This window comes from Cryptotermes secundus, unplaced genomic scaffold (genome assembly GCF_002891405.2).
Source record: "Cryptotermes secundus unplaced genomic scaffold, Csec_1.0 scaffold633, whole genome shotgun sequence".
Taxonomy (NCBI): Eukaryota; Metazoa; Arthropoda; class Insecta; order Blattodea; family Kalotermitidae; genus Cryptotermes; species Cryptotermes secundus.
Genome location: NW_019739220.1, coordinates 365,411 through 382,985, shown reverse-complemented (window position 1 = coordinate 382,985; position 17,575 = coordinate 365,411). Strand labels below are relative to the sequence as shown.

General features: G+C 38.2%; 1 protein-coding gene across 8 annotated transcripts in view; it reads right to left on the bottom strand.

The window, feature by feature from the left end:
* Positions 1-3,668: 3,668 nt before the first annotated feature.
* Positions 3,669-17,575, bottom strand: part of LOC111871755 (secretin receptor) — a 126,794-nt gene continuing 112,887 nt past the window's right edge. For 6 of the 8 annotated variants that reach the window (XM_023865058.2, XM_033754391.1, XM_033754389.1 and 3 more), the window contains 5 exons: positions 15,527-15,612; positions 12,407-12,551; positions 10,892-11,155; positions 8,533-8,756; positions 3,669-5,511 (listed from right to left, as the gene is read on the bottom strand). In XM_023865058.2, the coding sequence (XP_023720826.1) occupies positions 8,652-8,756; positions 10,892-11,155; positions 12,407-12,551; positions 15,527-15,612 (600 nt within the window). In that variant the 3' untranslated portion in view covers positions 3,669-5,511; positions 8,533-8,651. Of the gene's footprint in view, positions 5,512-7,186; positions 7,656-8,532; positions 8,757-10,891; positions 11,156-12,406; positions 12,552-15,526; positions 15,613-17,575 lie in introns of those variants that run through there. The other 2 variants (XM_023865059.2, XM_033754393.1) reach the window with 2 other exon arrangements.

Below are 17,575 nucleotides of genomic sequence, written 5' to 3'. Positions count from 1 at the left end.
AAATCATGCTGATTCACTACTCTGATATCAAAGGAATTACTTATTATGAATCTGTTCCTATAAAGCAGTTAAGTTAGCATTCTGGAACGTTCACGATTGTGAAACTGTTGGAAAGTACCAAATCTTTGCTTAAGAATGGGATTTTGTATCATGATAATGCATCTACCTATGCAGAACTTTTGAGTAAAATAAGTTTTGGTAAAAAACAAGTGCATTTTGCTTCATCATACTGCATCTTTTCACACAGTTCCTTCAGTATAATGACTGTGGCCAAAAACAAGCATATTTTGAATCAGAAAAATGCACCTTCCCACATGACAATTACAGTAAAACGATTTTTGGCTAGAAACAAGTACCTGTGTTGAAACATTTATCATAATCATTTGATTTTGTCACATGTGACTTCTTCAGATTCTCATATCTAAAAACCTCCTTGAAATGTTATCATTTGAATTGCCTGAAGGCATGAAGAGCAACTTGACAAGAGTACTAAAAGGATTTTCAGAAAATTATATCCAGCATTGTTTCCACACATGACATAGATGCTGCAATGGTTGCCTAAGGTTATGACCAGGCCCAGATTTTGATGACCTGAGAATATTTAAAAAATGACCTATAAAATGACCCAAAAAATCCAGAAAATTGACCTAAAATATGACCAAAATATGCAGTATGTCAGAATATCTACTAATTATTTTAAAATGTATTTTTGATCTTTATTAACACTGAAATTATCTTTAATCTTTTAAGTTCGTCCTCGATTTTATGTTGAAAATTAAGCAATATTGATTGAATTTGAAGTTAAATGTTTTAATACGATTTTTTTCTATCGTTTTAGAACGCTTATCAAATGTATATATATGGTATGTATTCTGACATTTAAGTCTTACCTCACTCATAGTTGCAATAGATTACAGTCAACATGCAGAGATTCTCGAAAGTGAGAGAGCGCCTATTGTCCGACAGCACATTCTTGTACTTGGAGAAACTCCTTTCCACATCTGCAGACACAATGGGAGCATACTCGAAATGTACCATATCACTAGCAGTAAGTTCTTCTTCAATACTGAAAGCTGAAGGACTCTCCTGACAGAATTCGAGAAATGCTGCATAATGTTTTATAACCTGAGTTTTTATCCAGAACACTTTTCATTTTTCTTGACACAATTTTACCCATGTCCCCTGACACTTTCTCCAAATCATTGGCTATTTTTTTCGCCAGAGCGAACAAATCTTCTAGTGTTGCTCCTTTCTCCTGCAAGCATTTGATTCCTTCAGCCAAGGAACTGAAATTTGCCTTTATGAAGGCCAACTGCCCTTCCATTTCAATTCACGGGAACTGCTCCTGAGCAGCTTCAATTGTCCTCACATCCTCCATCTTCATTGAATCTACAATGTTTTTCACTACCTGAAAATGATCGCAATAGTAAACTGCAGCATCAATCCACGTTCCCTGCCTTGTAATGACGGGTTCCGGGGGCAGTGGAACACCAGGAGCCATAGACTTAAAATGCATTTTATGAGCTGGAACCTTGACGAAAATCTTTGTCCTTGACACGAGAGTGTCCACTTGAGGAAATTTTGATCTCACTTCCTCCATCACTCTATGCAGTGCATGTGCTAGGCAAGTAATGTGCACCAATTTCGTATAAAACGACTTTATTGACTTGCCTGCTTTTACAATATATGGGGCTGCATCGGTCACAAAAAGCAAGATGTCGTGTCGTATACCCTCTGGCCACAGTAGAAACATCGACCTGTCAAAGGTTTACAAATTGTAGAATGATTAATGGATTCTGCACCTCACTCATAAGCAGAAACACTTCACCTGGTCCGCCAAATTCCAAGGTTCCAATGATGACGTTTGCCATGTAGTGAGCCTCTGTATCTCAGGTCTCATCAATGGAAACGAAAATCTTCCCATGCACTTTATTCCTAATCATTTCCAGGATACTGTTGTAGCACTGGGAAAGGTAGTTCTTCCTGAGTGTGGATTCATCCGGGAAGGAAAGCCCACACTTCACTTTCAGAAATTTTTTCAGTTTTCCATTGTTCAGAGCCCAAAACGGAATATTTGTGGATGCCAAAGCATCACACAGATCTCTGAAAAAATCCGATGACTTATTTCCACCTCCAGATGAACACTGTTGCAGTAACATTTGCACAGGTTTCTTTTTGTTCGAAATTTGCACTGCTTGTATATGGTTGTCGTGGCCAATATGTTGTACCGTGAATCTTTTTTCTGCCGCTACTTTTGTGTCACACATCTTGCAGTATAAAATGTCACCGTCAGTTGAAAATATACCATCTCCAAACTCAGCTACAAATTGCTTTAAGTGACTCGATTTAGTTGGCTTTGCTTTTGGAATCGTGATAAAATTAATCACTCTGGTGCAACACAGAACTGAACCTTTCTCACCAAGAACCTTTCGTCAACTGTATCTTTATCTGTATGGTCAAGGGCGAGGAACTGAAGACAGAAGGAGTTTTATTGAACAACAATGTCATATGAAGCAAGAGATTCCTACTAGAAATATGTGTAAGTAAGCAAATTACTTCGTACAAAGAGCTGCAGTGTGAGTAGTCGTCACCGTACCGTTTTATGATATGTGTGGTCAGCACTTCTGTGAAACGAATGGAAAGGACAGGCCAGGATTACAACCTATTACTGTTTACTATGACCTTTGTAGAGAGCTCTTAGGAGAGAGAAGGAACACTTTGCTTCCATATTATTCACATTTCAGAAAACTTATGAAGAAAAATTCCCTAAAATGCCCAAAAATGACAAGAAATACCCTTAAAAGATAAAAAAATTTCCCCCCAAATGAAAAAATGACCTTAAACCTAAAAATGTAAAAAAGGACAAAAAATTACCTATAAAATTTACATTTCTGTAACCAGCAGCTCATATCCAAGATTTATATATTTAAGAGCATCACATAGGATAAAAGGGAAAAAAGATGACATGTCATCAAAATCTTGGCCCTGGTTATGACACTCACTAAATACAGCAACTATGACTGTATTTATTTTACTGACAGGATTTTTCAGGAAGATTACTCTGATGCTGTCAGCTGGTGAAGGTTTACTGCACTACTGAAGTAACTAATTGCATTACATACAGTAGAATGCCAAATCCTACAGTATTCCTATGTTCCTTAAAGGACTGAAATTAGTAAGAGACTTATATTAATAGATTTCACATATATATGAACTTCACTCAGATGTTAAATTAAGCATATGTAAGCATAAAAGATTATTGCCAGTCCTGAACTGAAACAGAGATAATCTCCATCTTGTCCTCACAGACACTCTCCTTTGTTGTCCTGTATTCTCTGAATTGCCTTAATCACACCAGTGTTGAACAGCACAGAGATAGGGGATTATTTTCAAGTACTTTGCTCATTTGCTTGACTGCAGAGGTTGTCACTTATCTTGACATGGTTGACTGTCAATATGCTCTTGATTATGTGGTTCTCAGCCTTACTACAGCCAGATATCATTTCCAATTTTATTATCATGACTCAGTCAAACAGGACAAAAACCTTGGTGAAGCATAGGGAGAGACTATAAAATCCGCCTTTAGGCTTCCACAGTGCATACTGTGTAACATGTAGAAGGTTTTCAATTGCATGCAGAGTGGATTGATCTGTCTGAAACTAAAATATTTTTTCAGGTAAGTAATATGTATGTAAAAAGTGCATATCTGTGTTAGTCTACATGTCACGGCCCATTTGAATTAGCAAGGAAAAGAAAATATACTGATATATGAATAATATAAACAAAGACGCATTGGAAAGGCTTATCCATATATCTGTGAAAACTAAAAAGTCTAAAATTATACTTGTACTTCATTAAAAGTTGAGCAATAGGAACACACAATGTGGGAACTAAATTATGGTACCTGGGTAAAGAATCCACAAAGGAAATTTCAATTACAATAGAATGATATGTATTGTGAATCTTGAGTGAAATGCCTGGTTACTTAAAACTATTAAAAAATTTTAAATCCAATTAAAATCATAAGTTCTACAGTTGAGTATAATCCTAAATAATATTATGACATAGCCTAAATCAAGGAAATTTATATAGGCACATTTTATTCACTCACAGAATATCATAAATTAAATAGGGAAAACATTAATTATGGAAAGTTAATTACTATGTGGAGGGGACTGCTGAATGTACACTGTTGCTGTTACATCAACAACACGTATTCAAAAGAATTCATCCTCACCTAGAACCCAGATCTTTCACATTAATATTTCATAGCAATGAAAATAGTATATATTTTATTAAATTTCTTAGATTTCCCACTGCAAAATTCTTACCTTTGAATTTATACTATAAGGACCATTCAGAATGTAACCTCCAGTGAGCTGTAAACAAAACAAGCAACGAGAAAGAAAATGTGATATACAAAGAAAAAAGTACATACTTAAGCTATGTCTCAACATAGTCACTGCCGGAATTGAAGCACTAGTCATAACAGGGAACAAGTTTTTGTATGCCTGTGTTAAAGAAGTCTTCTGCCTGTGAGCTCAGCCACGTTTTGACACCTTCCATAAATTCCTCATTACTGTTGAAGCGCTGTGATCATAACCAGTTCTTCAGGTAGATAAACAGGTGGTAGTCCCTCAGAGCAGGAACAGGGCTGTGAGGAAGGTGGTCAAACAACTCACAGTTGAAATGCTGCAGCAGTGCTTCAGTGTGAGCAACTGTATTCAGACACAACATTTTCATGGAGGAGCACTACACTGGGTGCCAGAATTCCATGCTTGAATGGCCTTATGCTGTTTTTCTTTGCAATACACTTCTGACATTATTGTGGTCTCTTGTTGCATGAATTCCAGTATCATCACTTCTTTTCTGTCCCAGAAAACAGTTATCATCAGCTTTCTGGCTGGCAGAGGTTTGTTTAAACTTCTTCAGCTTGTCCTGTGAATACGTGTGCATCCACTGCTTTGAGGTCGCTTTGGTTTCAACATTCAAAAATGGAACTCGGTTTTCATCACCTATTACTCGTATGGTGTGACTGAGAAATTCACCACCATCTCTGTAGTATTGTTCTAAAAAGGGTCAAAGCCATTCCTTGCGTTTTGTGCATACCCGTGAGCATTTTCTGAATCCATCTTGCACAAAACTTGTGATAGCCTAGCCTAACTGTGATAAGCTCATAGAGAACATTGCATGAAATTTGTGGGAATTCACACAAAAGCTCTGAAAATGTAAAGCACTGTCTTTCACAACTTTTTGTCCACATTTTGAACAAGATCATCACTCAGTACAGAGGACTGACCACGTCGTTCTTCATCACGAACATATGTTCACCTATCTTAGAACATTCTACACCATTGTCTTCCTTCACTCATTACAGTCTGGTCATAAACCACCATGCATAATTCACGATGGATTTCCACAGCACTCATGTTTTAGCATGAAGGAAGCTGATAAGAGTGTGAATTCCATAGCTGGCAGGATTATCAATTGCAGGACACATCATAACTCAATCTGTAGAGAGAAGCACAAACATTAGGTGACTGGTTATATGATGTTTTACAAGGTAATGAGTCATGTGCAAGCTCTCCTTGCTTCTACATTAGTTGCCTGAAATAAACAGAGGTTACTTACTGAATATCCCTTGTATTTTATCTTTTGGCTGTTTGCTTTTGTAATCAGTTTATGTAATAAGCAATAAGTGACACTGGAACTGTTTCTTTCAAAGTGTGAGACTTGAATTTGATTAGGCACTCTGGAGTAGAATTTTATTAGCAAAAATAATTTAACATACTGATTAAATCTCTCCAATGGGAAGAGTTGTAAAGCACTTGGCATTGCTTACCATACATGTTAACACTTCGCGGACCGGACGCCTAGACCTAGGCGTTCGGGTTTTAAACATGGAAGACCGGTCGCCTAGATTTATGCTTTTAGAACACGATAAGTTGCAACACGCTATACATCGCTCTGGCACCACTTACATTGCACGCAACTGCCTGCAAATGCATGATAAGACTCTGGAATGTTTAGTTAGCTGTCAGTAACTTGACCTCGCTGTTTACTTAACCGAATATAAAGGAAAATGCTTTGTCTTCTTCAAGCTGTGTGTATCAGCCAGTGGGTAGTGGGGAGAATGGATCAAAGACAAATTCTCCTCCGAAGACCTAGATGACCTGGCTTGTGAGTGAGACGTGTATTAATGGTGATTCAGAGAGCGGCAGTGACAGGGGAGAACAAAGAATTGTGGCCACAGAATGTAAAACTGACAGTAGCTCCGACGATAATGCAGGTAATAACATTGCACGTAGTAACATTGCATGGACAGCAAACATCTAAAAAAAATCTAGACCCTGATTCAAAATTGAAATACAAAGCATTTCTGATGAATGTGGTAAAGGTTTGGGCTACGGACAAGATGGTGGCGAAAGAACCAGTGTCAGACAGACTTACTGCGACTTAGCCCATCAACTCCAACCCCACACAGAACTCATGTGGACACCCCTGGGCGACTCTCGGGTGATATGTGGAAACATACCCTCGTGAAAATTGTGAAGAGTGAACATTCCAAGAGGAAGCATCCTTCTAGGCAATGCCATGTTTGCGCAGTTCACAAAAAAGTAATATAAATGTCTACATTTGCAAGTGTGTAATGCCACTTCACAAAGGAGAGTGTTTCCAGAAAATTTCACACCCTCAAACACTTCTAGCAGCATTGGTAAGTGTTCTCCAAAAATTTTAGTTCATAAAATTAATTAGGAGATTTTATATTAATTTTTAAAGTGAACAGTGCAAAAGTTAGGGTAGTAGGTATAAAAATGCCGGTCCTCAGGGTGATTTAAATATTTAAATCGCCAGTCCACAAAGTGTTAAAGAGTTGATTTACAGTCATTTATTTAGAAGGTGAACAATACCTAAATTGTAAATATGTTTATATTCTGCTCAGTTGTCTTAATAATGTGAATCAATTTAGTTTGTAAGATATTTAATGGGTCTAAATCAACTTCAGAATTTCCAAGTGGGACTGGGAACTGTGAAGGAGATACGATTTGGGAGGAAAACATCCAAAGGCTTATTTCAAGGTACTATCAAGGCATTTGCTTGGAGAGACTGAGGAATGCCATGGAAAACATAAGTCCAGGCAGCCATTGCCCTGACCTATAATCTGAGCACACTTTATCACTTGAGGTAATTGTCAAGATGAATTTTAATAACATCTGTGGTATGAGGTTAATTTTACAAGAGATGTAAACACAGATTGATTCAAAAGTCACTGTACACCTGCAAAGACAAATGTAGGAAGTGCAAAGTGACTCAAAAGTCCCACTCTCACAACCACATGTCTCTTGTCCACTACTTTTCATCAGTCAATTGTGCCACAGACAGTGAGCTGTTTGGACACATACAAATGCTGTGAAAATGGTGTTGTCACTTGAGGCCCAAGTGTTCATGGTGGAACACACATTTCTTTATGGAGTTGATTACACAGATGTTTGTAGAAATGTTTTCCTGTATCTCAGTCACCATCACCATACAGTGCACCAGAAAACTTGCAAGTCTAGGGAAACTGGACCAGTCGCTGACATGCTGAGATCTGCAGGGCATGAGTGTTAAAAGGGCACAAACAACTGGACATCGCTGATCACATAATTCAAAATCTGAAAAAGTCCATTCCCAAACTGTTACACAAGCAGGCATCTCGTATATGAACACAGTCAGTGCTTAAGAAATTCACCTGCAGCAATTCAAAATAACATAAGTGTACAAACTGAAAAAATATGACAACTTCAAGAGTGTGCAGTATTCCTGATGGTTTGGAGATTTCCTTATGGCTACTGGCGACTTTTATTTATGATGCATGGTTCCATTTTTCTGAGTACATCAACTCTCATAGCAGACACATGTGGTTGGCATTTAATCCACATGGGATTATGGGGATATGAATGAATGAATGTATAAGGGGTGGGCCTTCTCGGCCCTTGCACTGTGACCTACAGTGGTCTATTGTGCTTATTATGGGGATAAGGTCATTCTATAGCATGTAGTCTCATGAAGTCAGGTAACTGGTCCCATATTTTTTTAGAGACACCATTAACTCTGATTCTTTACCCCTTCATTGACCATTTAAATGAGGACAACTTAGCCCATGGTTACTTCCAATAAGATGGTGCTACAGCATACAGGGCTCATGTTTTCCTGGAGGATCTATTTGATGTGTTCAGTGAATGATTAATTTTAAGGAATGCTTGGCCAATGTCACTGCTCTATCATAGTCCCACTGTTTTTTATCTGTGGGGAGCAATGGCAGCTTTAGCCTACAGTGACAATCACTATAGTCTCTATCACCTGAAAGAAATCAACAGTAATTTTATTAAGAACATCCCCCATGCCAAATTGTTGTGTGTTCTCACAAAGAAGATAAATTTGGTAGAGCTTTTCTACAAGCTTGTGGGGACCTCTTCAAACATTCTTGTAACTAGAAGCAAGTTAACCATGAGAAACATGTGTTCTCACAGCTGGAGGAGATATACTTACATTTTGTGACCAATGCTGTAGCCAAATGTGTAATATGAAATACTGCAGCAGGGGAAGCAATTTCACTTTGCCACATTTGAGTTGTGATATTGGATTTTGTCAAGTGTATATGTTGATTTTTAATGTGGGTTGACATGTCCCATCTCGATATAGCATCCTGGCATGCTACACTCCAATGGGCACCACTTGCTGTTAAGCCCAAGTGCAGCAGTCGCTTCAGATGCCTGCAAATCATATCATGTTTTGTCATGGGAAGAAGCCACATCACTTACTTCACTTAAAACGTATAAATTAAAATTCAGCAGTTATGTAGTTTTGATATGTGTGTGTAAATACGTGGTGCAATCCAAAAGTTCCCGAAATATATTAATAAAAACTATTACATCTTACCTAGATCTGATTCTGCACCATCACCTTCAAAGTAGTCCCCTTGGGAGCGCATACACTGATCCCAGCGTTTCTGCCACTTTTCAAATGCATCCTGGGAGTCTTTCTTTGTTAGGGTGTTTAGTACAGTCTGCGTTTCCGCTTGAATTCCTCAACTGTATCAAATCTTCGCCCCTTCAACTTGATTTTCATCTTGGGGAAGAGAAAGAAGTCGCATCGAGCTAAGTCTGGCGAGTATAGTGGGTGGGGAACAACTGCCATCTTGTTTTTAGCCAAAAATTCCTGCATAATGTAAGCCATACGCGGTCGTGCGTTGTCATGGTGGAGTACCGAGTTGTTCGTGTGCCACTTCTCTGGACGTTTTCTCCTCATGTCCTCCCTCAAACGCCTTAGAACATCATGATAGAACTCCTTATTGACTGTCTGACCAGGAGGGACAGACTCCTTATGAACAGTCCTGTCAATATAAAAAAAATAGATCAACATGGACTTAATGTTGCTCTTGACTGGTCGAGCTTTTTTTTTGGCCAAGGTGATGAAGGGTTCTTCCATTGCAATGACTGCTGCTTGCTTTCAGGGTCATAGCCATAAACCCAACTTTCGTCACCAGTGACAACCTTCGAAAGAAAGTTTGGATCCTCTTGAAGCTGTTGCTGAAGTTCCCTGCAGACTTCCAAGCGATGCTGCTTCTGTTCATTTTGCAACAGTCATGGTACAAACTTCGCAGCAATCCTCATTTTCAGTTCCTCTGACAAAATTCGTTGACAAGTACCATAACTTAGTCCCAAGGTGTTACAGAGGTCTTGGAGGGTCAGTCTACGATCTTGCAGAATCAGATCCCTAACTTTCACGATATTTTCTGGTGTTTTGCCCATTGACGGCCGTCCCGAACGATCATCATCATTAGTCAATGTTAGGCCATTTTTAAAACGCTTATACCAGTTGTAAGTTTGTGTCTGGCCTAAACTGTTTTCACCAAAAGCTTGCTTCAACATTTGGTGCGTTTCTGCAGCGGTTTTCCCAAGTTTGAAACAAAACTTTATACAGACACGCTGCTCTCTCAGGTCAGCCATCGCAAAACCGCAAACTCACGGAAACACAACAATGGAAATACGATCACCAACAATAAACCCAACCACTCAACTCGACACCGCTCGCCACACTGATTCAGGAACTTCAAGAAGAATGTGTGAGGAGACACCTAGCGGTATTTTGATGTACACATAACCATTCGCGCGCAAAATTCAAATTTCGGTAACTTTTGGATTGCCCCACGTAATTTGTACCAGCATGACTTCTGAAAACTGTAAGATTTAACCTCAAAGGTTTGAAGCACTGACATGATTTCAACTACAGTACACATAAAACTCCATCTATTGCCTATATTAGGCGAAGTCCACAGCTAAGAACTGCTATGTTATGCTGTACTTTGCCATGTAGCCATATCTGCATGCTGATTTGTTTTTGCTGGTTGTTTGTTTGGTCCACTAATCAACCCTGAAAATGGTGGCAATATGTTCCTTAAGAATGTTGGTAAGACAGGGAAAGGACAATAACAGCTTAATGACTTTACACAAATTAACATTTTTTGTTGAATTTTGATGCTGCAAAATATTCTTTACTACCACAAGAAGTTCAAACTGAACAACAATATTTTAAAAAGTGGCTCACCATAAAATATTGCTACATTCCTACATGAAATATCATCTATGGATTATTTAAAAAAATCTCTTCAATGTGGTGAGTATGTAATGGAATGGAAGAAAACACATTATGTGATTCTGTAACACATTAATCACTAAGATGTGGGAGGCTGCTGGAAATCCAATTTCTCAACCTGCCATCAAAACAAAATAAGAGGTGTGTATATATTTTTCACTGCAACTGGTACTGTACCATGTAACTGTCATAATTTTAAATTCCTTTTACTAATTTTATAGTCAAGAATCTAACAAATTTGCATAATTCTTACATTGGGGGCAATGGCATAATGTGATTCAGTACTGGGGCCCACAAAGGAAGTAGAGAGACGTTTGCCACCCTGACGCAACTTCCTGCCACTGAAATTTGCAGGGCCCATACTCAAAGATGAGCAGTCAGTGCTGGAGTAGCAGTGTCCAGGACGCAGTGGACTGCAGAAGAACCTACGAAGGCTGCCAGAATGCAGCCACTGACGCTTCAGCTCTCCTTGAACCTCTCCATTCAGGAAACAGTAGAGGACAGCTACAAAGAAACCCTGGAAAAATGGGATGTATTATTGATATGCCATAAATATATATGAAATTTTAAAATGCATACCACATGCAACTCATGGTAGCGTAGTGGTTGAGGTGCTATGCTACAAGCCGGAAAGTTGCGGGTTGAAATCCTGATGAGGTCATTGGATTTTTTTCAGTTGACCTAATCCTTCCAGCCACACTAGGCCCTGGGGTTTACTCAGCCTCTAACAGAAATGAGTATGCGTGGCCGGCGCATAAGGCTGACAACCTTACTGCCATCTTTGAGCTGATTGTCTAGATAATGTGGGACCCTCAATGTCTCACAACCCTATGGGCCTTCATGGCCTGGTACAGGGATAGCTTTACCTTTTTTTTTACTGCATGCAACTGTTTACAGAATGTAGAGGTAGGTAAGTATATGGCATAACAAATTTTTAGCTGTAGTGGTTTATACATTATTGCTACCAAACTCAAATTTAAAGTTAAACTGCATGTAGCCACCACGCACTTCCTTTCAGTGCGCATAAATGTGGCCTTAACAAATAGTTAGGTCATATAAACTTCTCTAAGATTTAATACCACACAAACAAAATATCAGGACAGTACAATAACTATTTCTTCTGCTTCTCACATTTCAGAATGGTATGTGACTGATAAAGAGTGTACTAGTGATTAAATGGAATTAAACTGTACCAATGTGGAAAGGCCTCTACAACCACAACATTCATATAAAGTTTCATGAACATTAATCAGGCCTGTGTATAAGTATCATGGTAGTAGAGGCCCCAAGCTATTTTACATCATAAATCAGCACTCCCTTCTTGTGATGACAGTGCTTTACAATGTGAACAATAAAGTAATACTGATAAATATTAATTTTTGAACATCAGTTGCCTACTATGAAGAAAGTCATCTTCTGGGATCTGGCGCCATGTATTCTTGGTTTTAACTGACATCCCATTGGTCCCCTCTCCCAAACCCCCCTGCCTACTTCATATATAAACCAACGCTTTTCACTTCCTAATCATTGCAGCTACTGCTACCTGTATTCGCAACGCAATTCAACTACGCTGAAGATGGAGGCGATATGTTCCTCCGAAACATCGGTTAAAACCAAGAATACACGGCGCCAGATCCCAGAAGACGACTTTCTTCATAGTCATCACCGTGAAAACCTCAAAACTTACATAGTCTCCTACTGCCATTGCAGCCTGCAGTTATCAGTCAACTGGAATAAACCCAACTTTGTCAGACATATTGCAACTGACCTGAAAGGAAGCAAACAGCTGGTCACAGAAGAGCCAGGCTATCTCGACACCTGGATGAACACCTATACTGTAGCTCATCCCCAGGAACACTGTGTAATGAACCCCAAAAAGTGGGACCAGTACTAGTGTAGACTTTGCCCACCGCCTGTCAAGGGAAAATATTGCCTTTAGTTCCCATGTTATCAATGCATGAAAAGGATAGTACAGAAAAGATGTGGGTCAGTCTGGGTGTTTCATCACACAAGTAATACAGTGAATTTCAAAACCGTGATGGGTTTCTCTCCTATATATTCTTCGGTGAATTTATTTTTTGTCTTTGATGATCCAGTGTCATCCTTAGTTTATATCATCATCAAATTTAAATTCATATCAAATTGGTAAACAAGAAAGTCTCATGAAACATACAAGGTTGAATAGATATATTAAAGCATGAGTATATGCATATGTATTTTTTTACAGTGTTTAATTTTCCATAAATTAATGATGGTCCTTATTTACTTCAAAGTTAAGCGGCCTCCGTAGTCTAAGGGTAACATCCCCACTTCGTGACTCAAGGTACGCGGGTTCAAACCTGGCGGAGGAAGTGGAAATTTTAAGGGCAGAAAAATTCAGGGAACAAGTACTCCGGCAGGGACTTTAAGCCGTGGGTCCCATGTCGTAGCTTTACGGCACGGCACGTAAAAGAACCTCATGTCCTAAGGGGACCACTGAGCCAAATTCAGGACATTTCCTGCCCAACAGTAGTCTCTAACGCCTCTGGTAGATGGGGGAAGCATCGACATACCGCTGAGCCTGTAGAGGCCGAACTCGCTGGCTGAGTCAGGACTGATGGCACGCACCAGTACCGGTAGCGAATAGAGACTGGTAGAATATCATAGGGGGACACACAATGGACCAACAGTTGGTCTAAGTGCATGGGGAAACCCACCCTCTCCAATACAATACAATACAATACAATACAATACAATATAATACAATACTCCAAAGTTATCATATACATACCATGCTGCATACATTTATAGATTATTATTTCTTGAATTTTCTTAAATATACATCAGTGTTTCAATTGAAAGTTATATATCTTAAATAAATTCAGTTTTTATGACATGTTTTATAGTATAGTAAAAGTTTATGTGACTAATATGAATAAATTTAAAACTTTTTGCAACATTTAGCAGAAAATTGAGTGATTCTGGAGATGGAGCATTCTGATAGTTGTAACTTCCATGAATTTTAGTCCAAACTATCAATTTGTTTTATCAGTTTTGTGATGTAGATTGTAATTCATACAATTTACGTTGCAATATACCCATCATGGGTTCACTTCCACACTGAACAAACAAAATATTTATCAGCCTGTGAATAAATGTATAGATCTCATTACAATTAGTTTACATATGAGAAATCACAAAATTATTCAAAAACACCAACATAAAGATAACTTTCAAAACATCTCACACAATACGCAAACTAATAAATGAAAAACGAGAAGCAAACCCCTGTGAACAAAGTGGGATATACAAAATAAGCTGCCAAAGCTGCCATAAAATATACATTGGCCAAACTTGTAGAAATCTAACAACAAGGTACAAGGAACACACAAGAAACATAAGACTAAACAAAGACGAATCGGCATTTGCCCAACATATACTAAACAAATGGCACCAGTACAGACCGATGACAGTAATCATGGAAATGATTGGGGTGGGAAAGGAAGCATCATGAATATAAAAGAAAACTTCCATATATATCGCTTTAATAAGCTCAACAAATTGATAGAAGAACAAAAACATACAAAGGAAAGTAATAACCAACATAACATGTTCAACCTCATAATACAACATCAGTACATGCCCACACTAATGTCACAGACACAAGAAGTATAAATATGTGGCGAAACACAACACTCCATGAACAACCACAGGACGACATCAAAGGCAGGATGAAACAGCAAAACTCATTAAAAAAACATAATAGGGTTGCTGAAATAATACAATACCCATAATATATATGCAGAACCTTCTTCTCAAGAAAGACAGGTGGCATAAGTTTGGCCTCCATCAAGAAAGGTGATAAGAGAGGACACGAACCTATTTGGTTTATAAATTCTAACTTAAATAACAAAAGTTTTAAAAAATTTTCAATATATCAAGACAGCTGCTGTAGTTGTGAAAACTTTGGATTTTCTATCCATTTGTGTATTGTCAACATTTTATGTATACATATTTTATCATTCAGAACACCCATTGTAATAGTGGTTTCCAAACTGTATCGATGTCCCTCTGAAGATGGTCTCTAAGGACCGAAACATGTAAGGGCATGAATTGAAATAAGAAAAACTTCACCAGGCACACTGGACGGAATTGTTTTATCTTTTATAATTTGGTGAACTTCTACTGGACAACACAATGCTACATCCCAGAAGACAGTACACTTTACATAAGATATTCTTCAATGTAGTAAAGCCTACATTTAATTAAATACAGTTCATGTAATGATACTGTGTCAATTAGCTTTGTTACCAAAAATATTAATTTTAATAACTGTTAGTAAACTGTGTGCAGATGCCCCAGTTTTGAGTACAAAATTTCCAACATAAGGTTTAGCTACATCACATCCCTCATTGTCTCAACATTCATTTATTGGAGATAAAAATTGACAGAACTAAGTAACAGTTGGTAATATTGCACAGGGTCATAAACTGTATTACTGAAGAAGACTGCCAACAAAATAACTGAATGCAATTTAGAACACTTATTTTTTGTTACATTTCATTAAATACTGAAAATTGGTTGAAAGAGAAATATTAGATCTTTATAGGATCAACATTTTATATTGTGCACCAATTTTAATAAAACAGTTTTGAAAAAATTTACATAAAATTTTATTTCAGCTTCAAGTGAAATATAGTTGATAGTAGACTGATATAGACTAAAGTAAAATTCAGTTCACAAATGCTGGAATCATCTTCCTTAACAGTATCATGGAAATGTTTTTGTAGTTTTCAAGATACGCATTGGCAAACAGATTCTTAAAACCAGTATTAATCGTTAACACCTGACATAAAGAGCTCACAGAATCTAGAATCAGTATCATTGTTCAGTATCTTCAGGTGCCCACCTATATGTCCTAGTTTCATCACAAACTGATGCTCTGAGCTTGAGGAGTAGCACACGGACAATGTTCACAAACAGTATGAAGTTCAACTGTAACACAAACACCACAGTAATATTTAAATTGGCTTGAACTTTAGGCTTAAAATCCACATTGTTTTGGTAATGATAAAGTAAAAGGGTGACTATGTTTCTGTACTTTATTAAGCACCATGCTATGAAGATGTATGTGGGAGTGGGTACATAGCTCTATCTTAAACTCAGGACTAGATGGAGGTAAGTTGTCAGCCTTACATCCCAGCTGCTTTACCTCTGGGGACAGAGCCTGTGGTAACCATTAGATAGGAGGATAAGTGGGCCTTAGAGTCGGTTTGGACACTGGGGCAAAGGGACAGACACATATTTTCCCCCGCCATGAATCAAACCATGATTCTTATTGTTAAGCCCATAGTCTAACCAATATTGCATAACATACAACGGCTTCAACCATAGTGGTGCAATTAGGGGTGCTGTATGTAGCCACAGTAGCTAGACTGTTAAGTTGGTCTTTAATAATGGACATTATAATGGAATACCCAGATTAAGAATGTCTTTCAGGTTGGTGACTGTTGCTGTTTGTATGCCAGCAAAACAGAGGTTACAGAAATAAAAGTCTTATCAGCACCAACAATAAATTTGGAAGAAAGATAAATAAAAACTTGTGTGCTTTTTTATAATATAATGAAACTATCCTCTATGCCAGTGTTTCTCAACTGCTGGGCCACGGTCCAGTACCGGGCTCTGGCATCAATTATACTGGGCTCTCTTCTTGTAGAAAAAAGAATTTATCATGCCACAGTCTGACAAAAGTTGAGAACCACTGCTCTATGCAAAGCACTTGCAGTGCTCGGAAATATTTCATAAAAGGGCAACTGTTGTACCCAACATTATTTAACTTAAACAAGACTTCTGGGAAACAAATTAAGAACTAGGCAGCAAAATGCCAGATCACAGGCTCTGAATATCAAGAGACAGTATGCGGATTATTCCTTATTTTCATCGAAAGGAATTTTCATGTTGCTTATATTTACATATTTTATACATCCTCTTTTGTCCATTGTTGTGCATTTCTTTCCACTGGCTAGGTTCCTTTATTACCCCCTCTCCTTCAGACTCACGACTACTCTCCTTGCAACTTTCCTAAAAGCAGGCCTATTTCTGTACCTACACACCATAACTCTGAAAATGGGGGCAGCATTTTCCTCTAAAACGTTGGTATCTGTCCACAAAACTGCATGGTGTAACGATCCACAAGATCACAATGTTAAAAATCACAGCCTAAAACCTCAAATCCTCAGCCAATGAAGTGAATGGGTATGGGCTACATGACCTGGTTTGGATTCCTATCTGGATCACCCATGGGGGACACCCGCCTTCCAAAATATTGCTGGAGGGGTGGGGGGTGGGGTTAAGTTGGTCAAGTCAATAAGCTGACCATACCCATCTTTTTTGACAAGGTATAGAATGTGTGGAGGTTTACTTCCATACAGTAGGGCAGGTGCTTAGATGCAAGATCAAACTGCCATTTCAGAGTTTCATACTTTCAATTTTGGTTTCCTTCTGCATAATGAAAGTTAAATTCCAAAGCAGTGATCCTGAGATAAAGCGACTTTAAGGCAGGACCTTTTCTTTCTACTTCTATTTCCCCTCTGTCAGTCATCATAGAACCAGAGCTCCATACTCGTGTATCATGGCCTTCCATGCGCTAGGCAATATTCACGTCCACTTAGCATGTAATCACAACCTCAGTTTACTTCTGACTTCCTGAAGTGGTGCTTGGCTGGAAACAGATTGATAATGTTAACTTTAATATGTGGTACCTAAACATCGATAGAAACATGGCAATAGGGCGAGTACAACGGAGCAGAAACATAGACGTTAAAAGGTGAGAGAAACAACTTCACATTCTTGTCCTTCTATCTTATAGTTCAATTATTAAATGTTATATTTGTCCTACTCCGTAGAATAACAGGATATGAGAGCAGTGCCTTTTGTTTCTGTGTTCATGTCAAAGCAA